Source organism: Cyanistes caeruleus, chromosome Z, assembly GCF_971803275.1.
Source record: "Cyanistes caeruleus chromosome Z, bCyaCae1.hap1.1, whole genome shotgun sequence".
NCBI lineage: Eukaryota > Metazoa > Chordata > Aves > Passeriformes > Paridae > Cyanistes > Cyanistes caeruleus.
This window is the reverse complement of record NC_141732.1, coordinates 54,191,491-54,219,410: the sequence shown is the minus strand read 5'-3', so window position 1 is coordinate 54,219,410 and position 27,920 is coordinate 54,191,491. Positions and strand designations below refer to the sequence as shown.

Below are 27,920 nucleotides of genomic sequence, written 5' to 3'. Positions count from 1 at the left end.
TTGTTTTAGAAATTATTTAATATACAAAGGCATACTCTGCTTCTTAAAACCATGGTACAAAATCTTACCAAATCTCAGTTCACTGCATTGATGTAAATAATTATTTTAGGTTCATTTACACTAGGAAGTCAATTTCTCCAGTAATGCTTCTATTCCTTTTACATTTTTATGCTGCTTCAGCTTTGGGATGAGCTTTTTTAGTCCTTTTTTGACTGTACTTGCCACCTTTTCATCAGTGCTTCGGAGAAGGCTGCAAGACACAAGAAAAAAATGAAGGATATCAAAGGTCAGCATGCAGGTTAAAGAAAAAGAAGCTGTCCATGATGGGAAAACGTAACTATTTAAGAATAAAAGAGCTCAAGACAGATGTTATCACCTTCTATTATAAAAAGATGTAAAACATTCCATAAAATATGAAGCACCAAGTCAGAACACATCCAACAGAGGATAAATCAGTCTGCAAAGAACTGCTGACTCCTACTCACAGCACATTCAAATACTGGGCCAGACCAGGATGTTCAGGGTTTCAGCCAGTCTGGGCTTCAAACCTGCCAGGCTGGGGGACAGCCAAAACCCCCTGGGCCTCAGCCCCACTGCTGCACCACCCTCATGAGGAAAAAAGTTTCTCTGTATCTCCAGCCTAAGCCTACTGTGCTTCAGCTTGTGCCACTGCCTCCTGCTCCCTACTCACACATTGCTGTGAAGGGACCAGCTCTCCATCCATCCTATTGGTGCCAGGGATGCTTTCAGGAGCCCACAAGCTGCCCCTTCTCCCAGCTGAAACAGACCTGGCCCCACATCCTCTCCTTCCAGGCCAAGGGACCCAGCCCATGACTATGCTGGTCCCCTTTCACTGAATTCAGTCCAGTTGTTGATGCTTTTCTTGTAACGGAGTCCTAAAACCGGGTGCAGTGAAGTACGTCTAATATGCATCAAGCACCTTCACCATTGCACTTTCATGCTGCAATTAGGGAAGAACGATGAAGCCTTACAGATTTGCTCTCCTTTTAGATACTACTTCTGGAAAAATAATCAAACTTCCCAGATAAACTCTCTTCCTCAGAAACAAAGAAATTCATCATAAGCTGTAAAATACTATCAGCTCAGTAAAGACTGTCCTTTTCCCTTTCTTCAATTAATAGTAATGTTCTTGGATTGAAATAGAAGATCTGCTGAGTTAATGGCACACCTAATTTGCTACTTTAAAATGATGAGTGAACACTGCCTAGAAAAGTGTGTTCTACAGCTGGTTTGTGCACATCAGAACTACAAGTTTGACATATAAATAAACTAAGACTGGAAACAAATTTTAACACCCATGCGCTGGCATGACGCAGGCTGCATGTTACTACAAATCTTTACAATCCTTAGGATTCTTCCAAGGCTCCCAAATTTGCAGCACCCTAAAAGCTTGTTCCTTACCTACTTTTTAAACAATGATTAGACATGGCAAACTGAACTGAGTAAGACATAAAGGAATTAACTTAAGTAGCTTGCAATGAGATTTATATTTTGTCTCCTTTAGAGCACCAAATCATGTGCTGGATGGCAACACTATAGGCCCTGGATGTCCATCTGACTACACCACAACTTTCAGCTACTTAATTCCCAGATTTATTTCTATGACTATGACTTTACAGAAACCTTTCGCAGCAAATTGTGTTACACATTTAGCTGTAATGGCACCATTTAATCAAGAAGCCTTCTTTAAAACTGAATTCAACACAGCTGAGGCTGATATTCTCATCTCCTCTATTGAGTCATGTACCCCTGTTAAAAGCAAGAAAGTCCAGAATCCTGGAAAAGGATGTGCTGAACACATTGGTAATTAACATGGAGAAGTACATATGTTTCACTCACCCTAAGAGACAAGGACCAGACAAAGTAGCAAGTCACTCTGGACTGCATTTTACTTATCTCTAAAAATTAATGTCAGCTTCTGACAGCTATACATGTAAAGCTGCTTTCAAGCTCAGTAACCACAGGTATGTCAAGACAACGTTCTTAATACAGAACATCTGCATGTTTGATAACACAGCCAAATGACAAACACAGTGACATAGTGGGGTATTTTTAAATTACTATTCTGTAAGTTCTTACAAGGTCTAGAAAGCTGACACCTATGTATTTTGTGGATGTAAAATATAAGTTCCACGGACCACAGAAATAAAGGAAGTCAGTAACACATTTGCTGAAGCACATTCTTATCCATTCTCTACCCTGATGCTGCACATCATTTACAAACTTACAAACATACAGAAAAGTCATATACAGGAGTTTAAATAGGCATACATCTATGACATTCATGTATTTACAACACTTAATAATACACATGTGAGCATGCAGAGGATCCTCTCAGTACCTCTGGGCTCCTCAAGATCGTACTAAGTCAGAACCAGGCCCCAAATATTTTCATAATATGTAGGGCAAGTATTATTTTGCCGTAATAAGTCAAAAGCAAGTAGGGCAAGGAAAGGAGAAGGTCCAGAGGATACCAGGTAACTGAGAAGCCAATCACATACACTGACTGCTTTTAACTCACAAATAAGCTGAAGGACTAGATAGCCAAAAATCTTCAAATGGACTCACTGAGTAATTCTGAGTCTCAGATCTGCGCATATGTGACAGATGGCTTCTGAAAGCCAACAACAAAACAAAAATCAATCGTGGCTTAAGGAGGAACTAGCATTGTGTGAAAATTTCCTCTGTTTGAGCATTAGCAATTCTTTATGACAAAATAACCATGTTGGTTTTATATGGCTTGTTTTTTGTATTGGGAGGGGGGCCACAGAGGTGCCTTCTGTGAGAAGCTGTTGGAAGCTTCCACCATGTCCAGCAAAGTCAGTATCTGACAGCTCTGAAGATGGACAGGCTGCTGGCCAAGGCTGAGCCAATTAGAGATGTTGGTAACACCTCTGTGATAACAGATTTAAAAAGAAAATCAAAATGAAGTGCAGACAGTTTTGCTTCTAGTCAGAGAAGAGGAGGAGATGAGAACATGTGAGGGGAACAGCACAGAGACACCAAGGTCAGTGGAGGAGGAGGAGAGGAGGTGCTCCAGGTGCTGGAGCCAAGATTCCTCTGCAGGCCATGGTGAGACCGTGGTGAAGCAGCTGTGCCCCTGCAGCCCATGGGGATCCACAGGGGATGCAGAGATCCACCCGCAGCCCATGGGGAAGGTGCCTGTGCCAGAGAGGGTGGATGCCTGGAGGAGGCTGTGGTCCTGTGGAAGACTCGATGGAGATAGGGCCCTGCTTCCAGGCTGGAGCAGCCTGTCCTTGGAAGGCTGCACCCTGTGCAGGAGTGACCTCTGCCACAGCAGTTTTGGGAGGACTGTCTGCCCACAGGAGGGACTCACACTGCAGCAGTTTTGGGAGGACTGCTGCTCATGAGATTGGAACCATGCTGGGAAGCTCACAGAGAACTGTGTCCCATAGGAGGGACCTCAGAGTCTCACAAGGCAAGGGCTCCTCTCCCTGAGCAGTGGAAGAAATCTCAGTGATAAACTGACCAAAACCCCACACCCTGTCTCCCTGTGCTGTCGGTGGGAAGGAGAGAGGGGCTGGGGGAGAAGAAGGTGGATATTTTTTTTAAGGGCTTATTTTACTTCCTATTATCTTTCTCTGATTCTGTTAATAATCAATTCACTTTCTACCTTTAAGTTAAACCTGTTTTGCACCTGGAGTGTTTTCTCCTGGTCCTTATCTCAACTCATGAACTCTTTGATAATTTTTTTTGTTTTCTCTCCTCTGCCCAGCTGTGGCAGGGGAGGGTGAGTGAGCAGCTTTCATGGTGCCTGGAATTTGGCCAGTGTCCAACCACAGCAAGAAGCATCTGGGTTTTTTAAAAACTCAGTAATTTATGTTAAAAAAAATCTGCTGCTACACACCAAACTAAATTAATCACTGCTGTACAATTTAGGTGATCTCTTGACTTCAGTGCATGCAGTTAAAACAAAAATGCAATAAATTGCTATGTAATAGTGAGGTAAACAAATGTTACACAAAATGGAACAAAAGGAGATGGTTATGTTGGTGTGTTCTCAGCTGCCTAAACAAAAGGACATCATGCCTAAAAATTCATCAAGAGAAGTTCGGCCTACAAAGGATTTAGATTTAAATGAAATAAACCAAAGACTACCAACAAAATTCTATCAAACAAACCCTACAATATAATTTTTTCTCTTTTTCCGGTTAGTTAAGTTTTAGTATAGGTGAAAATACTGCCACTCTTGGAGGTAAGATCCCTGGCTTGGTAACAAAGGACACTTGTCAAGGCCCCACCTGTAGTGAGTGACAGAGAAGACTGCCATTCCTCACAGATTTTTCCACAAAATACATTCTTGTGCTAGTTTCTTTAATGAGCAATTACCAGTTTCCTGTTTTATCTCTATTTCAATGTCTATTAAAAGGCTATTGTCAGGCTGACCACCAAATAGTTACTGAAGTGTCAAATACAGGAAAAAAAATCTATTAACTTACTTTACAAGTTTATTTAGACAATCCCAACATCTTAGTATATTCACCAGCAAGACCACATGTTAAATGAATCTGTTCAGCCTTGACTTAAAGGAAAAACATCCAAGCATTAACACAGTGTCAGTAAATAAAGCCTTTCTAACAAAACTTCACTGAACATCTGTGCACAGGATCAGATAACTTAAAGGCATTAGGTGAATTCTAAAAGCCTGTTGTAAGACTCAAAGAAAGAACATCGTCATTTTGGCAGCTGAAATATCTTAACAGCCACATACATATAACTAGTAAGCTTCTGTGTGAACTGGTTTTGTACCTGGATTGCAACTACTCTTCTACTACCAATTCTTCTCACTAGTGATCTGAGTGATAACGACTAAAAAGAGCTAGAATTAAAACTCAGATTAGCTGACAGAGGTGAAAACAGCTTTTGATTCACCTTGCAAAAAAGCACAAACGTTGAAGTATCCCTACTCTAAATTGATAAAGACCAGAGATGGAAATCAAACAGCAACTTTGAAATCCACAGTAACTTTAGGAGAGAGAAAAGTGGAGCAGAAAAAACAGACCAAAGGACTCAATGTTCAAAATCATGTTGTCTGTTTGAACTGTTTGCTGACTTAGGTTCAGTGAAAGTCTTTTGGAGGTGCCAGAAGGGCAAGGCTGATACACAAGTTCCAGAACACAGACCACACACTTGAGATTACAGGACAAAACCTTGGGTTTCTATGACCTTATACTGACAGGTAGCTACAAAGTGAAAGCAGCGATGATTAACACTGCAGTTCGCTCTTGATAAAACAAAATGTTAACGTTAATCTGATCCCTGTGGGGTGTTTCTGATCTCACTAATTCTATGGTTCATTGCTTCAGATTTGTGAGCCAGTTAGCTCATCACAGGCCTTTGCATAATCTATTCTTATGTATGTTACGTATGTTATGTCTCTTCCGAACACTTTCCTACTTCAGTATGAGAACTTTTTAGGCTTTGCAATTAAGGCATCAACACAAAGCAATAATTTACCAAAACAAACAAAACAAAGTAATTTCCAGATTTTTGTATGCTACTACGAGGTATCCTAAAGTTAATTATTTTAATGTAGCTATTTGTGGAGTGCTCTTTTGAGAGTTTTGTGCTTGTAAAACAAGATATGGTAGGCACAATTTTAAAAATAATTTTGTTTTTAATGTTCAGATTTTCTGATAATGAGCTGCTTCCTAGTACGACGAAAGATGAAACCCCAGGAATAACCTGCAGAAACTCTGGTTTGAATTTTTCTAATCCCTGTTTCATTCAAGACAACACACATTGAACGTCATTTTCTTGGTAGAAATTTCAACTGATGTTCTCTCAGCTGTTCAAGAAATTAACAATGTAATCTAATCAGAAGCAGTCATGTGCCTTACTTACCAACAAAGAATAATGGCACCTCGATTTACTTCTGCCCAGGTCTTCAGATTCTCAATACCAACATGTTCCACCAATGTTCTTCCAAAGCAAACTGCAAAATGTGAGAAAGAAGCAGGGGAAGAGAAAAATGAGACAATATTTTTCTACAAAGAAGCCTGTTGAAAGTTATCTGTAGTTTTGATTTAATCAAATTGTTTTCAGTCCCCCAAGTATTTACAAAGTTCTACTCCCTCAAAATAATTGACTGTTCAATGCAGTGCAGACCATCATAGATATCAGACTACTTCCAAGTACTGCATGGAATTTGTTAGACAACAGCAGCACTGTGTGTCTGTTTACTATTATGAAGTATGCAAACTTGTTTGTTTTTCAAAAAGGGTGTGAAAGGCTATTAATATCTTAGAGAAGGTATCCAGTCCAAAGACCGAACTCAGCAAGAATCACAGAATCATTTTGGTTGAATAGATCATTGTATGCAGTATACTAAATACATAAACATCTCTGTTGAAAAAAGCTACATTTTTAAGCATCTGACTCTATAACTGAAGGAAAAGAATTTGAACAGAAATTACTTAAAATTTCAGAGCTAATCCTTTATTGATACAAAAGCATTGTCTTTTTCAGCTGTACTGATGCTCCAGGACTCTATTTCTTCAGTGCTTTTGAAAGCCTTAGTTGACTTCAGATTCATTACACTAACCTAGGCCGACTTCAAGGCCTCAGCAGAATTTAAAGAACTGCATGGAAACTGTTCTTACAACCTGTCATGCTGAGCAAACTTGCCAGTAAACAATGCAAAGAACCCCACCCAACCCCAACAAACCACCAAAGCTGTTTTTCAGTGTCACTTTAGATACAAATTCCACATGAAGACAGGTCAGATTTTATACAGCTTGTTCCCCAGGTGCTAACAATTTGCTTGGTGTTTAATGACAAATTAATTAAATCAAAGCAATAATTCTAGGTGATACTTCTCAGAGGAAAACAAAGGGAACAGCATGTGATTAAACTGGAAACCACCATTTTTACAGAAATAAATCCCAATTACTATCATCATTTCAGATAGGCAAGTCTCTGAAAGACACTCCTAAAACTTTTCTTTTGCACATTTTCAATGATCTGCTTGAGAAATTGGAAAACAGTCTACTTCCAGAAACATTTAATAAAGCAAAACTAACATTTTAAAAGTAAATACTGGCTAGCTGAATGTACCAAAAGGAAAAGAAATAAAAAGTTCAACAAGATCTGATAATTCTACATAGAAAAAAACTATTACACACAGAGAAGTTCCCTCAGATTACACTTTGCCAACTATGTGCTTTCATTCTTTAAGCTTTTTGTATGAGAAAAAGTAATCACTATTAGGATAGAGTGACACACAGAGAAGATTTTACAGTTACATAATAAGTTTAAAAGCTAAATTAAGATGAGAACATCTGTACCAAATATCTGCCTTATGGAACACAAACTAGCAAAGATGTCCTGTTTTTGTGCACAAATTATTTTAGTAAAAGTTACAAAGCATTAACCCAGCAGCACTAATGAACACGGTAAATATTACAGCCCGGTTTACAAACACTAAAGAAACAGGGGTTCCTGTAAGAAAGACTTTAATGTTTCTATTATTAAACTACTATGTGATTTAGCAAAGCTATCAAGACATTTTAAGCACAGAAATTAACTCCTCCACAAATACACATTAAAGCCCCGAGAAAAAAACACAACCACTGCTTGCACTGCAAAAAAGCCAAACATATCCTTGGCACTCTGTATAGCAGCTCACAACAGCAAAAAGATAGAAACAATAATGTTAAATTTTCCATATACTAGTATACTCAAAGAAATAACTGTAACTATCTTAAGTGAAGTCAGATAGCAAATTACTCTGAAGTCAATCTGAGCAAATAAAGCTGTATTTCCAACATACCTTCTTTTCCACTCTCTCTCATTTTTTCATCTTGCTCTATTAACCACTTCAAAACTAGATGGCCTGCTGGATGTTCTGCAATGTGAAGCTTTAAGGGAATAGACAAACCAAAACAAAACAAAATTATTTAGTGATGTTGGTTCAAAATTCAGTAATATGTCTGGCCATAAATATTCCTGCTTGATTTATTCACTCTGCCATCACACTGATTGACGGAGTTGTGACTTAGGCTAATATCAACAAGTTTGATGTAACTCTGGCTACTCATTCAAACTGACCATTTTAACTCTTACCATCTTCCCTGCAACATTTAACTTTCATGTTAATTAAATTAACATTTAATTTTATAGCAATATAAACTATTATGAACCAGCATCAACACTTTCAAGGACATCATTCTTAATAAACAGAACTTCTTGGTGTAACTGCCTCTGCCAGTACTTCCAGACCTTTCACACTTCCACACTTGAAAATCACCTATGTATGGTCCACAAAAAGTCACAGAAAACATGCGTAGTTCACATAAAATCTCATAAAATGTGTAACAAAATATGCAAAACACAGAGCTAAAACACCACAGCTATGGAAATCTAGAGGATATCTATTTTAAATATGACATACATTGTATTTTTTTGTCTTCTAGTCTATGGACACATATCTGACTGAGTTTAAGAATGTAGGGGGGGGGGCACTCTTTGAAGAGAAGGTCATACTGTGAAGACAAACAGCTCTTATCAAAGATCTTTCTTTGCATGGAGATACGCACACCTGAAAGGTAAGAGATCCTGTCCCTCTCAATGTAAACAATCAAATGACCTACAAAGCTTTCCTAAGTGCTTGATTGCACAGCGGTAACATTAAGAAAGACTGTGTAACATGCTGGTCAGCAACCTTCCCAATAAGTGTTCCAAGCACTTCTGAAAATGGAAGATCAAAAAGCACTTATGCCTACAACTCCTATGAAACGCAGGTTCAAGCCACCATCACTCCAGGTGCACTAACAATAAACAATGAAATCAACAACTCAGAAAACAGGATCACATCTAATGTACAGGCGCTACCAGGGCAGTACACTGATGTCTTATTACATAAAGGAAAACAAGACTAGACTTCATTTTAGTAATGCAGAAGAACTGTAAGATCTCAGCACGTTACCTTCTCTACATTACCTGTCCATCACGGCCCCCTGGGACCAGCTCTTCTGCTGCTAACTGAGCAATTGCATCTAGCGCAGGCTGGATGTCACCAAGAGCCGTTCTTAAAATATCGGCAACCAAGACAAAAGTAGCTTTGTCTATCACTACTTCTTGGGTGTGTTCTTGCAAATATTCTAGCAAAGGTGAGGAAATGGCTTCCAGGAGTTCATGGCGACGGAGTTCAGTATTCTTCTTACTGATGAAAGAGACAGCACATTACTGCAGAACATTTGCACTGTATGCACATCAAGCAACAAAAAATTTCAGAACGTATGTGCTATTTGAGACATTTAAATTAATGCTAGATTCAAATACAGGCGTTATTGTTCCCTCTGTTCAATGTACAACTAAATGCATGTTGGACACAATTTAAGAACATATGGAATGAAAAAGTGTTTAAAGCTGACTGTCTCAAAAACTCAGTTTTTTCTTGTTAGTGACATTTACTATTTCTTTTCATTTTGTTATCTCAGCTATGGAGATGTACTTTTTAGACAGCTTCCTAGTCATCTAGAATTGCTCCTCCAAAAGCTGGTAAGCACCAATGTCAATACCAGAGATTGAAATCACATTAACAATTTCCACATAGATAGATAGATAGATAGATAGATAGATAGATAGATAGATAGATAGATAGACAGATAGATAGATAGATAGATAGTTTTATGTGACCCAAAGCACCAATAATGCATATTACAAATTTTCTTCTACACTAAAGTTAATACACAAGCTTATACATGTACCATAATACTTGCCCTTCACAAAAGGGGAAAACATGCATTATTTACATATATCTACATTATTTGGATTTATCACAAAGTTGAAATTAATCATGACAAAAAGCTGCATGACTTCTAGACTCTAAAGAAAAACCATGCAACCTTCACATCTGAGTTACCTATAGGCATTTCCATCTCCCTGTTGCAGAAGTGCGATGATTTCTGGAACAAAATGTGCAGGATCTCTAGGACTTAGCAAGTACAACAAGACCTTCTTTCCATGTTTGTTGTTTATTATATCGGGCAAAGAAGCCTTTATTTCCTGTGAGAGTAAACAAACCACAACAAAACATCAATGAAATAACAGTTCTCGGTCATTATCAGTATTAGAACTGTGAGAAAGTACCAGGAGAAACTCTAAATGACAGAGACATCCTATCCCTTGTTGGTAATGTCTTCATCTTTTTGGAGTTCTCATGAAAGAGAAGGATTTTGTGCTAAAATCCACCTGAATCCTTACACATGCCAAGCACTCAATGTACAGCTCCAATCACATATGAAAGCTCAAAGCACCACACACAGACTTTGGTCCAGGATTAAGATTCTGTGAACCTGAGAGATGATGGTAAGAAAAGACCTTCCTTGAGAGGATTTAAAGAGCTTAAAACCCTCCTACAGATAGAAATTCTCAGCCATACTGGCAACCCACATAAATGATGAATTTTGCAATACTACAAAAAAAAATTCCAAACCAACAAAAATGCCCTCAAAACAAAACTATAAAACCCCCCTAGCTTTTTCTCCCCCTCAAGTCTTACTAGCTTTTTACCTTCCTAAAGGTAAATTTTTTATGAACAGGATAATAACCTCTATAAGGTATTTTTGAAGCCAAACTGCTCTCTAAAATTATTTTAAAGATTGCTTTCCACTACAGAATATGCTTCAATGCTTGATTTTAAGATGCCTCCACCTCATCATCTGCTACTAGTTTTAATTCACTATCTGAAGAGCTTGTTTTGATTCTAAGATTATTTTTTTTTCTCCTTTTCCTGCCATCCTTTCCCCACTCTTGACCTCACATACGCCGTGATGGGCTAATCCTGTATGCGCAAAGGCCACATCTTGCTCTCCATTTTCTGTCCAGATTGTTGTGTTAGGATGTAAACATTTCATTACCTTTGATAATGGATTAGTTCTTGATCTCAGATGATTCTGTAACTAAATGACATCTTGTAAACTCAGCTAAAGGCATAGTATCTGAACTAATACTCTCCAGAAAGCAGAGTGCTTGTTACACAGTACAGGAACAAGTCAAATATCTCACACTAGGACAGCTCAGATATGTCAGAATTTAAATCCTTAGACATTTCTCAGAAGTTGTTACATTCCAGATCTGGCTCTGGGAACCAAATCCAGTTGCAATCAGAGCTGAAATCGTTGAGGACCATAGGAAGATGCTTTTATCTCTCCAGACCCATTAGAGAGGCACAGTCTAAGGGCAAAATCCTTACGATAGGGTACAAAATCCCTACTGCACCCTCCACAGAGCAGCTCAAGGGAAGAATTGCTCCTATTTTTCAAAACAAGCCTAATCAGAACCACTTTCTCCTTATATTCCTTCTCCACACATGGAAGATTTGTCCCATCTTTATCTCCCTGCCACTTCCCCTAAACAAGTCAGTCCTTATAGCTACAGCATGAGTACTACTACAAGCAGATTACAACATGTACATCAATGTTAATTTCCCTGCTTAGAGGATGCAAATAGTTTTGCTTGTAAAATGGGTAAGTTAACATCATCATTCTGAAGTTTTCCACCAATTTAACCTCTAGAAATACTAGCAGAGCTCAAACATTTATGATAAAACACACTGACTTTAAAGAGACTCTAGTCACCCCTTACCCAGAGTGAATGTGCACTAAAACGGAAAATTACAGCAAGCACTGAACCTAGCTTTAACATTAATTCAAATAAATAATTAAAACAATGTATGAAAGTGCCAAGATCTGATAGGAAAAGAAAAAACTGATCATAATACATAAATATAATGAAACAGAGAAGATGGGAAGTATTTAAATAGTCTAAAAAAGCAGATGGATTCCTACTTTCATCTTCCTATATACTGACAAACACACTGACACTATTTAATACACTATTTTAGGAGAAATTAATTTACTTACTGATATAATTAACTGCTTCACCAGTTTAGTGTCATCAATGCAATCAAATGCTGCCAGCAAGACCAGATGAGAAAATTCACCCTGCAAAGATGAAACATCAGAAACCACATGCAGTTATTTTTATTAATATACTGACTCAGAATCACAGTTTCTGAGGGTTTGTCTCAAACATAACAAAACATCAAGCACAAGCAAATTCTGACTACTGTCATAGAATGAGAGAATCCAACATTTAGGTTTCTCTCTAAAAGCAAGGCTTGTTCAGAGAAATATGTTGCTAAAAGTAGATCTTCCATTTCAAGTGGATATATTGTTTTATCACATTCAATGTATTAACCTAATCCTACTGTATTATCAACATTTGAAATCACAGTATTTTCCCTACAGCATTATTACATACAGACTATATTTCTATTGTAAATTTGCTTAAAACTGAACTAAGTCACATACAGTGGGATCGAGTCTCCAGTATACTCAAACGAGCACAGCCAAATTCACTTATATCTCAGTGAGGCTCTAGATCAAAATGAAGCTAGATCTTCTGTGCTCCAGTGTTGTATCAGCTATTATTTACCCACTGTCTCATATTTCTATATAATATATAATTTCTAAAATGAAACAACTCATTTATTCTGGAAATAATAGTGGAAAATTATGGAGAGAAACTTTACCTAGTCAAGTAGCCCTCAAAGTGGGTTTCATAAGACAATCCATTTCGGTGCAGAAAAAAAATATTTTTGGCACCATTAATAAAAAAAATAAAAAGAGCCTCTAGTTACCCTTTAAATTTTCTGTTTCTGTGTATGCTTTATAATGCACACTATTATAGTAGTATAAATATATATATTGGGGATGCATGCCCAGGATGTGATCAAAATGCTTGAAGGCCACTGATTGAGACCACAATAACTAGCAGCAAACTAAAAAACCCACAGCAACCAGGAAGGGAAGTTTAAAAAGCTCTTCTTTACAGCTGCAGTTTTGCCTAACTCCATGAAATCTGGTTTCAACTGTTACTCTGCTGGTGCTGCAGTCTCCCAACACATGTTGTTCATTAAAAAATAAAACAGACTTCCCCCATTGTTTGCCAAGGTATTTTGAAGCTTCCTGACTCGAAAAAAATACTGAGCATCTTCTAAGAAACACACAAGTCAAAGAGCTTTTTCAATGACATTTCCAACACATCTTATCTTTTCTTCCTCTTCTTTATACAGGCTGTTTTGCTCCCAGCCAAGGAGAATTAACCAATGGGCCACATGAAGATGCAATACAAAGTTGGCATCAATACAATAAAAAGTAGAAAGAAAACTGAGAAATAGTAATGAACTCAGCCATAACAAAGTACAGTACTACATGTAGTGCCCACGATGAAGCCTCTTGGCATATACCTAAATATTTCATACAGTTCAATTATTTTATATTATCTAATACATAATACACTGCCATTTTAAGACTGGTTTTATTAAGATCTCAAAGAACAACTTTGAATTCATTCAAAGAACCTTCAAGCTAGCCTCTATCAAATCACTAGTTTTAGAGAATATGAATTAAATGGTTAATGAACACTCACCGTTGCTATTTTTTCTATATACGTCTTCATAGTTTTCACAATGACCTTTCTGTCCTGTCCAAGAGGAAAGAGGAAACTCAAATGAGTCTAGAATACCAGTGATTCTGAGTAACTAAAGTGCTATTTGCACCTTTCAAAAAGATAATCTTCAATCTGCATTCTAAAGTAAATGTGTCTACCAAAGACCTCCACATATTCTATTAGTTTACACCTAGAACTGTGAGAAGTTAAACCAGAATTGTGACTTGACTCCAGAGAGATACTGTGGTACATTTACAAGTCCAGATCACCAATGGGAGATGTCAAGAAAACTTGGAAAAAACCACAGCAAACAAAAAATCTCAGGCCACCATCACATATGCTCACTCATATTTTGTCCCTTAATTACAGGAGAATGCATTTCATCTTTTCATTTGGAAAGAAACATAATTCAACCTGAACCTGGAACTGGTTTAAATCCCTATTACTAGCAAGAATATTTTGTCAGATAGTTCTCTGCCTGTATTTTTTTTGTCTCTTGGAATCACTGCTCTGTATTCTTTAGATCTATTACTACACTTAGATCCTAGGAACTTAGCATTTTTTCAGCATGCTTTAGCAAGTGGACTATTTTAATAAGTCATCTTTTTTATTTTTTAATATAGAAAAACATGGAAGGCATTACAGTATTTCCAAGATGTGATGACATACATTATACCAGAAGTATTTCTGGACACTGTGTCAACAGATGAAACCAAAACACACTTCCTGTAACATTTTTCAAGTCCTGGCATTCCAAAGCCAAACATGGCTTCACATAATGACTTCTTTACTGTCCTCTCCCTCCTGTCAATTTCTCTTATGATAAGAAATCCATGGGACAAATAAAATGCCAATAACCTTACAATGGAAAAATGGCTCCATGTGTCACTGCCAAAATCTCTCCTAAAAATAATAAAGGAGGTGCTTCTGCTATAGAACTTCTAATGAAAGCATTTGATTCACAAAAAAATCACTGCTTAAGTCTGCCAGTCAATAAAGAGGGGCCAGTTTTTAACCTTGGTCTCAAATTGTTAATTGCATGAAAATGTGTGAAAGTACCCATGTGGGCAGTCAGAGAGGACCAAGTAGAGGGAAACCAAACATTACCTTGGGAGTGCCATGCCATAAACAGTGCATTGCTACTCGGGCTCCATCGTGAGTGTGTGCCAGGTAGATGACAGCCTCTCTGATAGCTTCTATCATTTCCTGAGGAAGGAAAGGTGATAAAGCAAAAAGATGAAAGGAAAGTCTTGAGGAGCTCGAGGCAGGTAGATGAGGGCCTGAAGAATTATTTTGTGTGTCCACACTGTACTGCGTCACTGGCTTACAGAACCACTCTCACTTACCTGACCTATGAAAAACTGCCTCAAGAGGAGACCAAGACTGTAAACGACACAAGCTATCTCTCCTTAAAACTACACTGTTCATCATAATCATGCCATAAAATCCCAACTATATTGAAGCCTGCCAGCTGCCCTATTACAAAAAATTCAAGAAAGAGTGCTCACAACTGAGTCAGAAATTAGAGAACAAGACAACCATTAATTTAGGAAGAAATCTTTGAAGCAGATGGATACTCATACATACAGAGTACTAGCTAGAAAGTAAAAAGAACTAAAAAAGTCATTTAGGCACCAGTCATTTACGCTATAAATCAGATATTACAAGACATAGCCAAAAGTTTTGTCTTCATATGAAGAGAACAAGGTTTTCTCAAGGTATCTGACAATATCATCAGCCAAAGAAAAAATTTAAACCAAATCTAATGAGACCCTCTTGGGTTACTACTTCTGTTACTATCCAATAGGTTTCCTCAGAGTGCAGCTCCCACCTATGTTTTTCTATTCCTAGTTCTTCTTGCCCTCTAGCCAAAAGCATTTTATCAATTATTTCAAAATTGCTCAGTCACAACACAATTGATGTCACTAGCTGTAAGCACAGGCAGGAGCAGATGTGCTGAAGTGGTTTCTAAACCCCACAGAGCATGTCCATATAGTAGTAGATTTGCACAGAAAGCCAAGCAAGGAGATACGCCCTTATTCCCCTGAATCATGCAAGCCTGCAAATCCAAAAGCATTTTCAGACATAGCATTACATGAAACCATGCAGAGGAATGTTCTGGGCTCTGAAGATCTGGACTTACACCACAATCTGTATGCTTCCCTACCCTTAGCTTTGGGTTTATTAACAGTAACAAAGTATTCAGGAGTCTGGTATAGCAGAAAGAGGCAATAGACAGCAAGTTTAGAAGGCTCTGCCCGACTTTGAGATGGTTCCGAGCTACAGAACCTAAGTGAGGCTGATGGACACACCTTGAACACAGATGAAGTTGAAGAGCATAGCAGCTTGTCACATCACACAGATGGATTTAGGCCTAAATACAAGAATGCCTCATATAATCTTAAACCTGCAATTTAATATAGATATAGCAGACAAAGTTTTGGTTGCTGACAAAAGGGCCAATCTTGTATTTTGGTCAAGAGATTTTTGGACAATCACTGCAAGTTGTTAAGAAACTACACACTGGAAAGATAAGCTACAGCAAGCAATGGTCCTTACTTTAATTATTCCTCAGCTACTAAGAAGGACCATTCAGCAGGAAGAGAGGAAACATAGTCATCTTCTTTTCTTTTTTTTTTTTTTTTTTTTAATTCAAGCATCACAAACCCTATTGTGAAAGTTCATTGTGACTATAAATCTCCATACAACACTACTCTCCAATCACCTACCTAGAATCACTAAATGTATAGAACTCCATCAATGAAAGATGTGTATTTTTGTCTAGTTAACTTACAACATTTTCACAAAAGGATAAAAAACATTCCACAAAAAAGGAAAAAAAAAGACAAAAGGCAAAATAAAAGATACTTACAGATCTTTGTTTCGGAAGAGCAAAAGTGAAAAAGTCCAAAAATACTTTATGTACCAGTGAGTGCTTTATCACCGCCTCTCTGTATTTGGACAGACAAAAATAAGCAACAAGTTCCCCACAATCATTTTAAACTACGCTAGCAATACTTCATTTGTATTTAAAAACATTAGGCAGTATTGTAAGAAGAAAACACACACTCATTTTGGATTCAGATGTTTAACATTTACAATACATGCAAGATTCTAGCAAAACTTACAAATTATAGAACCTATTTTCTCATAAAGACCACTAGAGAACCGTATCTAATAATTCACTATAGGAATACATCAGAGACCAGTATTTCCACCAATTGTCTGACTGGGACAGAGGACACTTCAATTCAGAGAAGTGGAGATCAAAATTGAGGTAAGATATTCATTATGACACCTGGGACAAAACCATAGACTATTCAGCACAGCAACACTACAGCTTAAAAGAGTATCACTATCACTGTCGTCTGAACTTATACCAGTGGCACTGTTTGTATGTCAGAAACAAACTACTTTGTGCTAGATTGTCACACCTTTTTGTTTTTGTCCTTACTTTTGTGCCATTGGTGTTAGAATCTGCTTCATTTCATCCAAGATGGCCTCTCTCTTTTCAGGTTGAGCTTCCAGCACTTTATCCAGTGTTGGGACAGCCGGTGTCTGAAATGAATACACAATCAGAGGTTTAATAGTACCAGTATCAGAGCTCATAGAAATTTACAATGCTTAGATCTTTTTCAAACAAATGTCATGAATATCAAAAACAAAATGAATTTTCTGCAAAACTAACAATTTTTACAATTTTAAGAACAAGAAGCTACCTTTCCTGAGCATGTCAGGAGCTGTAAACTTAAGTTTCTATAAATTAAATGTTTCTCATTAGCAAACAAAACCAACTTCCATAGTCTGAGCTGTTTTCTGCCAGTTATATCAGCTCTTCATGCCAGATACAAGGCAAAATACACAAAACTGTCATTGTGTTAAGGTGCTCCTTAACTAAGCAGAAATCCTGCTTTATGCACACATCAGAGGGCAACACAACAAGTTGACAAACTGAGAAGCTAACAAAGGGCCAGGAAATTCCAGTTCAGGAATGGCAGAGAAGAGGAACATATGCCACAGACCTTACACACAGAAGATACCCTGGTATCTTAACAAAAGAATTACACTGATAACTCTTTTAAAATAATCTGCTGTTAGAAAAACTTCTGACTGGATAGACAATTAGAAGAGATATTTTTTAAACCATCCCTGATACACTTTAACAACTACATTGCAACTTTTTATAAACCTATATTGAGCTGAATCTTGGTTTGCACCACAATGTATGGCCACTTGAAGCAGTTATGCAAAAAATAACAGAATAATGGAGGGTAACACTGCACATGTTACCCTCTATCTAGAAGAAGGGAGAAGCATTCAGCTGGTTTACTTTTCACTACATTAACTCTATGAAATATCATTAAGTAAGTACGAAGAGTTCACTAGACCTGATGTATCAGTTCAGAAAAAAAAGTAAAAACAGGTTTCATGGGCTGTTTGACTCCCAGTACAAATTACCGCCCATAATCACAACAAACATGCCTCTCTACTACTCAGTGTTGCAAAATGCCTAATTAAAACTTATAATAACCTGTTAAGAAAATACAGGTTCAGAAATGAGTTGTTAATGTCTTAAGATGATTTTAACAGAAATCTTAAGTGAACAGGTGAAAAAGGCATTGAAGTTAGTAATTGTGTAGAAACAGTTCTGTACTTTGTAGCAAAATTCCTAACACTAATGGATACCTACTTCCCAAGTCAGCAAAAATTAAAAACAGAATGCAAAAGAATGGAGGCTGCAGTTTTTAAGAAGGTTCCAACTGCCTGGTAAGGATCTACCATAAACCTAGGTTTCAGTGGAGTTTGGACTCAAGTCCTACAGTCTCCACAGAAAAAGAAAAGAAAGAATGAAATTTAGCCCAAGTGGAACACTTGATGTGGATACTGGCCCATTCTATGTCACGAGACATAGGGTAGTTCTGACACAAGTGTCATCTACAGCATTAATGAAGAATTACACCTAAGTCTTACCTCAGCAGGTATGATTTCAGCCCAGACACTATGAGAACTGAAACTATATAAGAACAAACTGCCTTTGACAAGCAGAGAAAGCTCATACATGAACATAGTATATTTTTACATAGTTCAAACTAAGAAAACCCACAACAATTTAATCTAAACTAGAAATGTGCAAGTAATCATTACATTTAAACATGCTAAACCAGACTACCTTTGGAGAGCTGACAGAAAGAAATGCAATCAAAAGAAATAGTAGGTAAGATAGGTAAGGCATTACTAACACAATAACTTATCTAAACTATCTTAAACTACAAAGTATTGAAATACGACCTTGTAAACCTGGAAAGTGTTCCCATATAGTTCTTCTGTCAGCATATTCCTCTGCTCCAGAATGGCTTTGTCATTATATGCATATTCCACTATAGCAGATGCTTCTGCATGACGCAGCATCTTTTTCACATGCCCTTTAAAACTTTTTATTATTTCTGCAACTTGTGCTTTTGTCCTGTTTTTCAGGGAAATACAAATAGCAAGAGTTAAAACTTCTACAGATAAGTTTACCTATTGATAGTTTTTAGAAACATATTTAGGTAGTAAGTTTTGTCATAGAAACCATGAAATTTATGTATCTGAATCAGCCTTATGGTATTTGGGAAAATATGTAAAGAAAGCCAGGAATGTGGAGAAATTTTAAGGCATTTTGAGGGAAAGTAAACAGTGAATAAATTCTAGAGAATAATGAATGCCATCCTAAACACTTAGCAAAAAAAATTTTTAAAAAGCCAATGTTTTATATGCAGCAAAGATCAACTCTGAGAACACATCTAACCATTTTATTGTCAAGTTTTCCTTAACAAAAAAAAAGTTTTCCTACAGCATTAGTTTTACTTCTTGAAAAAGGAAAAATACTGTTAGCACTCCCCTGCCTTTACTCCACAATATTACAAAGATTTTTCCAGAGATGTATTTTTTATTCATGATTAATTCATTACAGATTAAGAAGCAGCTTTCACACTGAAAATGAAACAACACCAATGAGCAAATTCACTTGATACTTACCCATACATAAGAAACTTCTTCACAATATTTCTGGAATACTTTGACTTGCTCAACTCTATTAGGCTATCTAGAAGAAGGGAGAAGCATTCAGCTGGTTTACTTTTCACTACATTAACTCTATGAAATATCATTAAGTAAGTACGAAGAGTTCACTAGACCTGATGTATCAGTTCAGAAAAAAAAGTAAAAACATTCAAGACAAAACAACATGTCTTGTTTAAATGCAGCCTAACCACAATGCAGAGGCATATAAGTAAAATGAAAATACCTTTCAATTCTTCAAATGTCTCTTGCCTTTGCTTCTCATTACCATACTGAATAAAACACTGGATCACTCGGGTTGAATCGTGTGCAAATGCCAGCTGAAGGACAGAGATACTTCATTACTCTAGGCCCTTCAAAGGGCAGTATGTACCATAATTATTTTAATGTATGTGCTCTCCTGTATCTTTTCATGCCACACTTATAATGCCAATTATAGAATCAGAAAAGCAGTAACCTGCTTATAACAAATCAAGACTTAAGGATTTTTACCCCTTCACAAGTATTCTACCAAAGAAAATACAGACAACAGCTGCTGATAATTAACAACATGCATTAAGGTTTTTCATACTGAAATAAAACCATTAAATGGTATCTCCATTTTCCTCTTCTTTATAATTTCAGAGTAAGTGTGATGAAACAGTTCCACTTCAGCACAGAATACGAAAAGCTCAGCATGTTCTTCACTGCAAATTTATACATTTCAAGAATAAAGCACAAAGACTGTTTAGTATAATTAAGCATGAGGACACTAATTTTCCTAGAAAATTGCAAAGCAACAGTTGTAAATAATCAAACCTCTAAGCTCCTGAACCTCAGCTAACATCAAATTTCACAGGACTAAAGCTACTTGGCAGCCTTTTAAAACAGCCAGCTGACAGACAAAGCATCCCAGGACTCCTGTCCCAAAATACAGGTACCAAATGCAGTCTTTCAGCCCTGTTTTTGTTCTTTTTACTCAGTTTCCCCATTCTTTAAAGAAGATTTTGTGAATTTGTGCACCATGCCATTAGTTTTTTTCTTACATTTTTAATTTTCCCATGAAGAAGTTTCTGTAGCTCATTCATCAGTTTTTCTCGTTTATCTTTATCACACTTTTTTCTACAAAAAAAAACAAAAACCTAGTAAAACAATTCTAATTGAGGAAGCAGCTTTTTTGTAGTATGATTCACTTATATCTATAAATTAAGAATCAAGACAGTACAAATGAAAACAGGTTGGCTTCTGCCAATACAAATTTACACTGTTATTTGTTAACCCTGTACAGAGATGTGATTAAGCCGTTTCAGTTTACGGAAATCAAACCAGAATTCCACACATTATTTTCCACACATATAATTCTTTTTTTGAATAAAGTATTTTTTGAAACATAAACTCAAATTTGCAGTCAGAGTTGTTTATAGGTGCAAAGATCTGTAAGGATGCAAAGCACAAACACTTAGAATATGCAAAATTAACTTTTCTTGCTGACATGGGGCAACAGTTCTAGAATAACACCCTCAAAGAGAGACACTAAACCTTAAAAAAACCTCATGCAGTAATCCCACTGTAGGATCAGGGTGAATTAGTGCTTGCTCTGTATTTCAGGGTTCAAAAGAAAAAAGGAAATTTCTTAAGCAATTACTCACAAATTTATAAATTTTAGCCAAAAATACAAGGTCAATACAGACATTCCTAGGACCATGGACTCCTATACTCTGTTTGAACTACCCACAAATTTGCATGCATTGTTACTGTTCACCTGAAGACATTCAGTTTGGAAATAGTTTTATAAAATTACAAGATGAGAAAGAGGGTATTCTGGCAATTTATGACAAAAAGTCAACAAAGCGGAAGAAAAAAAAGTAATTACCTTCTTATGCTTTCCCATATTTGTTTTGATTTTACAATTAGGTCATAATTACTTTTATCATTAATTTGTCTGGTTTGCTTTAACTCTTTCCTTTTCTTTTTGAATTCACTCCATTTCGGCTTCTTAGAATCTGACCCTTAGGACAAAAATAAATATATTTACTACAGTTAATAGAAGAGCAGCAATAGAATTCTTTAGCAGTCTAAACCGCAGCATTTCTACGACTCGAGCTGCTAACAATTCAGGACCTTTGCCTGCAGTTAACCAGATAGCTCACATGAAACCATAAATCTTGAATAAGTATGCTAAGCTAGCAATCATCACTTCTAGACTACTGGAAGAACAAGACAAACAATTAATTTTCCTCAAAACTGTCACAGGATGCATCAAAAATATCTTAATAGCATGAGAACTGACTGAAGATTGACTGACTTAACAGCTATGACTGCCCCAACAATTCTCCCATTTTATTTCACTCTTAATTCAAGCATGCGTTTTTCATCATTCAAAAGGAGAACCCTAACTCAAAGATACCTATCTGAAAACCCAAAATAAGAAAGTAAGTTAAACCCTTTCTACATGCCTAATCTTTTTACTCTGTTAAATTCTTTAAACATGGCATTTTACTATACAACCACTGTACACTGCCACACAATGAACTTGGGCAAAACAATGTTATAAAAGGGATACAGATTATGCACTAAGGACACCTCCTTAAATTTTTAGAGCTTAAATCACTGCTCACTGGTATTTAGCAGCATGTATTGTTTTACCCATTCAAAAACCCATGCTTTCCTTTTTACAAAGCACAGCATTGATTTTTTATCAGTTTCCTAAAGCAACAGTGACAAGAAAGACTTGTAATGTTTTGAGAGCAGTGCAATACACAGAGGCTTTCATTTGCTCTTATGAACAACACTTAAAGGCTTACTGGAAGTTTCCTTTTTTTTAAAGCAGCATAATAAAAACATACTACTGTTACTAGATTTTCAGACATCTAGTGCATATTCTATGCAAATCCAGTCTGCAAACATGCAAGAACAGTAGTAATAAAATACTCAACATAATCTACTGTCCTTCAAACAAATGACATATTTCTGCTGAACTGCAGAACCCCTTATTTAAGATTCTACTTCTCATTTTACAACACTAATTAACTGCCCCAGTACAGCTTTGCTTTAGAAGACAGAACAGGAAAAGATTAAGATCTCCAGCAGAAGAAATTAATTTAAAAAAGAAACCCATTAAACATGGTAAAACCAGACAACTATTTAGCCTTTCTCTATAAACACCAGAAAGAAAAAAAAAAGCTGTAAAATCTAAAGGCAGTGTTAGCACTTGTTATGCTTTTTTTCCTCTTAAAGGATGTGACCAGATAGTCTGGACCACAGAAAGGAAATAATGCAAAGGATAATCAACTTTGTTTCATGAATTTCTATTCCAGAACTTACAGAAGTACTTTTAGAACAGTCCAAAACACACTATGAAAAGCTCTGTGTTTGCACATCACATGTAACAACTGCCAGTTTCTAGCTAACCACTTAACACTGCCTTAAAACAAACAGAGCTTTAGGATGGTATGACAATTTTTAAATTTGCTACTGTGTCTTTACTTCTGACTTCCAAGAAAATTCCAAACTGTTGATTTTCATGACTTCAGCCTCAAGTTTAGTCAAGTGAAGTAATTTTTCCCACAGCAAAGACTAAACAGGAAGTAAACCTGGAGTTATTCAGCCAATTTGGAAAGGCAGACAGAAAGACGAAGATCTTTGACAAAAAATGTGTTTCCCAAAACCTGGTTTCCCTTAATATCCCGGCTTAAAAATCTGCTCACCTCCCTCTTCACCATCCTGGAGTTTTCTCTTCTTTGCAAACTTTTCTGGTTGCTGTTTATTCTTGAATTGTTTGACCACAGCTTTTCCAGGTCTCAACTGTCCTTTAATAAATTTCTTGGAAATGGATTTAGGCTTTCCTTCCTCATCTCCTTTGTTGAAGATTTTCTTTGGTGGACCTGAATCTATTAACCAACACAACAGAAATTAAAATGCTATCATACACCTACTGTTGCTTCAAAATTTGAAAATAAAAAATTACCATAACAAGAATGAAACTACTTTGTAATAACAATTCTATATTTGACAAAAATTCTTACGTGCTTCTCAAAGCTGGTATTTTCACTGCAGCCCCTGGGTAAGGTTTCTCTAGACAAGTTTTCCCCAGATATTTTTTTCTGGGCAGCAGTGCAACAGCTCAGGCATAAAAAGAATGATTTTATATTAAAAAATGTCACCATCCCTAACATCAAAGTCATCAATCCCCAAATCCCCACACTTCTCATAGCTCATGATCAGATCTGTTTCAACATCATGTGTTCTAAGACAGCAGTGAAAGGCATCTTCTCAATCCTAACCCACAGCATGCTCCCACCTAGCTTCATCTTTCAGATAATTAATGCCAAGTCTAGAATCAAAAGGCTATCAACTTCAAAATTTTAACTGAGAGCATTTTAGATGAATCAAACAGAGAAGATGATGCTTGCAGTGCAACCTGTTTAAAGCATTTCAGCAAGTGAGTGGCTCATAGAGTCAGTACAGTTTTGAATACAAGACAGAGTTAGAGAAGGCACCTCTCAAAGTCATCTGGTCCAACCGTCCTGCTCAGACAAGGCCACCCAAACTGGTGGGTTTCAGGAAACAGGACCATGCCTGGGTGGCTTTTGACTACCTTCAGTGAGGTAAACTCTACCATCTCCCTGGGCAACCTGTGCCTGTGCAGTCATTCCCACAGTAAAAAGGTTTTCCTGATACTGAGAAGGAATTTCCTGTGTTTTAGTTTCTGCCCATTGTTCTCTGGGCACTACTGTCACAGGGCACTACTAGAAAAAGTCTGTCTTTGAGCCTTGTCTTCTCCCTGGGACAGGTTGAACTGACCCAGCCTTTCCTACCAGAAGAGATACCCTGGTCCCTTCACTGGGCTCTCTCCAGCATGTCTGTATCTCTACTGCACTGAAGAGCCAGAACTCTTCACAGTACTTCAGGAGAAGGCTCCCCAGCAGCCTTCAGGTGAAGCTCACCAGGGCTGAGGAGAGGGCAAGGGTCACAGCCCTCAATCTGCTGACAGCACTCCTCATAATGCAGCTCAGGATCCAGCTAGCCTCCAGAGCACACTGCTGGTTCATGGTCCACCCTAATCACCAAGAGCCTCTGGGCTTTCCCCTGTATTTGTGAGTGCATGTTCCCCTCAAGATGCAGGACTCTGCCCTTCACTCCTTGATGAGCTTCACCACACTTCTGCCAGCCCATCATCGGACCTGGTGACATCCTCCTGGAGGGCAGCACGACCCTCGGGTCCATCTAACACTCCCTGCAGTTCTATGCCATCTGTAAATCTGAAAATGCTGCATTCTGCCCCATCATCCAGGCCTCCTTGAAGCTGCTGAACCGAACTCGACCTTGTACTGACTCCTGGGGTCCACTGCTAATCAGTGGTCTCCAAAGAGTGTACCAGTCTCTGGACCCAGCCCTTCAGCCAGTTTTCAATCTACCTCACAGACTGCTCTTGCAGCCCTTAGTTCATCAGCACCTCTCAAAGGAGAGAAGACACTGTCAAAGTCTTACTGAAGTCCAGGCAGTCAACACTCCTTGTTGCTCATCTGCCAAACTAGTCGTTTCAAAACATGGACTCACCAAGCGAACAACAAGAATTCCAAGCATACACAACCATAACCATTCAGCCAGGGCTCCTTCTGATGACCCTTCGCCTTCTTACCATTATCTTTTTTAAATTTCCTCTTCCCATGGGGCGCTTTTCCACGAGGTCCTTTCCCACTCTTCCCCACGAACTTCTTTTTACCCTTGTTCTCCATGACGGCAACACTGCAAACGGAGCAAGAGACAGCATTACTGGACGGCCGCGGCTCCCCTGTGAGCAAAAGACAGCCTGCGCCTGACCCATGGCGAAGTCAAACCCTCCCAGTGGCCGGTGGGGTACCAGAGGCCGCGCACAGGCGGGGAGGCTCGGCCAGGCCCGCCCGCGGTCCCCGCTCCCAGGACGCCCAGCCCCGGCCGCCGCCGGATCCCGGGCCCGCCGCTCTCACCGCACACGTGTGGCCCGACCCCGCCTGACGGCTGCGGGCACCGGCCGCCGCTTCCCATTGGTCGCCGCGCTGCCGCCGCGCGACAGTGCCGCGCTGCCGTGCCGTACAGCGCGCCAGGGCGCCCCCGTGCTGGGACAGGCCGGGAACAGGAGCCGGGCTGAGGCCCTGCGGGGAGCGACCTGGCGGGCCACAAGCCTCCGTCAGCCAGCACTGTGCCGTTGTGGCCAGTGATGTCATGGGGGGAGCATTAGGAAGAGTATTCCCAGCAGGTCGAAGGAGGTGATCCTTTCCATCTGCTCAAACCTGCAGTGCTGTGTCCAGTTCTGGTTCCTCAGGACAAGAGAGACATGGAGCTCCTGGAGCAGGTCCAATAGAGAGCAAGAGAGGTGACTGAGGGACTGGAGCATCTCTTAGAAGGAAAGGCTGAGAGAGAGAGAGAGAGAATTCTGTTCACAGAGTCATAGAATATGCTGAGGTGGAAGGAACCTAAAAGGATCATCAGGTCCAATTCCTGGTGCTGCACAGATACTCCTAGAATTACACCGTGTATCTGACAGCATTGTCCAAATGCCTCCTTAAATGCCTCCATCAAGCTTGGTGCTGGCACCAGTTCCCTGAGAAGCCTGTTCCAGTGCTCAGCCACCCTCTGGGTGAAGAACCTTTTTGTAATACGCAGCCTAAACCTGCCCTGATACAGCTTCAGACCATTTCCTCAGGTCCTGTCACTGTCACCACAGAGATGAGATCAGTGCCCCTCTCATCACAAGGAAAACTGCAATGAGGTCTCCTCTCAGTCTCCTCCAGGCTGAACAGACCAAGCAACCTCAGATGCTCTTCATACAGGTTCCCCTCAAGGCCCTTCACCATCCTCATAGTCCTCCTTTGGACACTCCAATAGCTTGGTGTCTCTCTCATACCGTGGCACCCAGAGCTGTCCCCAGCACTCGAGGTGAGGCTGCCCCAGAGCAGAGCAGAGCAGAGCAGAGCAGAGCAGAGCAGAGCAGAGCAGAGCAGAGAAGGACAATCCCCTCCCTTGCCTGGCTGATGCTGTGCCTGATGCCCCCAGGACACGGGTGGCCCTCCTGGCTGCCAGGGCACTGCTGGCTCATGTTCAACTTGCCATCAACCATCCCCTTCCCCTTCTGCCTTTGCTGCCTGGCACCCTGGGCTCCTCTTCTCAGGTGTGGATTGCCTGGGGCACAGCAGAAATAAGAACATGACACAACCTCGATTGGGTGCCCTTGATGCCAGGGTGCATCAGATGGCACCAGCTCTGCAGATGTGTGGTGGTGTGAAAGGCCATTGGCAAGTGCTGGTTCACCCGAGAGGGGTTGGGTAAGGGCTCCTTGACACAGAAGGTGCTCATAAATGTGCTAATTATTACGCTTGACTACAGAGGTAATTCTGTTCTCTTGGTCTTCATTTCACGGAGGTCCCATCACTAACGTTTGCTGAAGTAGACAAGGTAAGCAGTTCCAGGAAGAGGAAGTCTTTGCAGAGCAGAGCAGAAGTGTGAACCCAGCAGAGGCTGAGGCCCTTACTGGAATTTGGACTTCCTTGAACACATTCTTATGGTTCTAGGCATCATAACTGGGAATCCCTGAGAACCAAGCATCCCTGAGAACAGGGGTGAGGGAAACACATCATGTGGCTTGGCCCAGCCAAATTCCAACATGTTTTCTGATGGGCCCTACAAAATCACTGTAAAACTTGTCAGTTATCACTCCTGGTGATTCTTGTGTCTCCCAGCCTCCCCCTGCGTGTAGATGCTTCCTTTTCCTGTGCAGCTGGGGGAGAAACCTGGAGGGCTGCTGTGCCATGTGACCAGGGTGTGCTGTGTGATGGAACACAGGACAGAGCATAGGACACAGAGGTGCAAGTTAAAAAGGGCGTAGCAGAGCTCTGCTCTGTCTTTTAGGCCAGTTTCCGCAACTCTCAACTGCTTACACTGAGGAGCAACCTTTTATGCAAAAGGTCTGCCTTTCTGCAGTCCCTTGACTGCCACACTGATGTTGCTTTCCAGTTCTGAGGCCAGTTCTGGATGTCCTCCCCTGAGGAGTAACATGCTTCTGCAGCTCCTGTAAATGTGTCTTGAGTCTTCTGAATGTGGGCTGCACTTGTGAATTGCAATGTTTTCTAAAGCCAGATTTGGAAGGAGTCTGGCATTCTCTGTCTCAAGAGCTGGTCCAAACTCCTCAGTTCTGATGGAAGTTGTGTCAGGAGCTCCTGATTGTGTCTGCAGTAAATAGAAATTGAGTGAGATTTTCAGATAATACAGCTGCATACCCAAAACCTCCCATGAGATCTTAAATCAGTCACTGCTCTTTATACAGATTTTAGTCAATGAAAATGCACTGAAGGCTGTACTCGGTAACAATAATACAGTGTTGATACTTTGCTCTGACTAACCAT

At 39.1% G+C, this 27,920-nt stretch overlaps 1 protein-coding gene across 3 annotated transcripts; it reads right to left on the bottom strand.

Annotated features, from left to right (window-relative positions):
- PUM3 (pumilio RNA binding family member 3) lies at positions 1-27,744 on the bottom strand. Of its 3 annotated transcripts, none has more exons than XM_086867920.1 (18): positions 25,509-27,744; positions 25,181-25,287; positions 23,247-23,429; positions 21,413-21,548; positions 20,586-20,661; positions 19,787-19,880; positions 19,519-19,585; positions 18,790-18,964; positions 16,955-17,058; positions 16,373-16,451; positions 14,608-14,706; positions 13,480-13,533; positions 11,910-11,990; positions 9,908-10,050; positions 8,983-9,205; positions 7,814-7,901; positions 5,887-5,977; positions 1-250 (listed from the first exon to the last, which is right to left on the bottom strand). In XM_086867920.1, exons 2-18 carry the CDS (start codon positions 25,275-25,277, stop codon positions 121-123), a joined length of 1,920 nt encoding a protein of 639 aa, XP_086724046.1. In that variant the 5' UTR covers positions 25,278-25,287; positions 25,509-27,744; the 3' UTR covers positions 1-120. The 3 variants fall into 3 exon arrangements, with proteins under 3 accessions (XP_086724046.1, XP_023799441.2, XP_086724047.1); XM_023943673.2 differs by having other exon boundaries at positions 25,403-25,541; XM_086867921.1 differs by lacking the exon at positions 25,509-27,744 and adding an exon at positions 25,417-25,491.
- Positions 27,745-27,920: the final 176 nt, after the last annotated feature.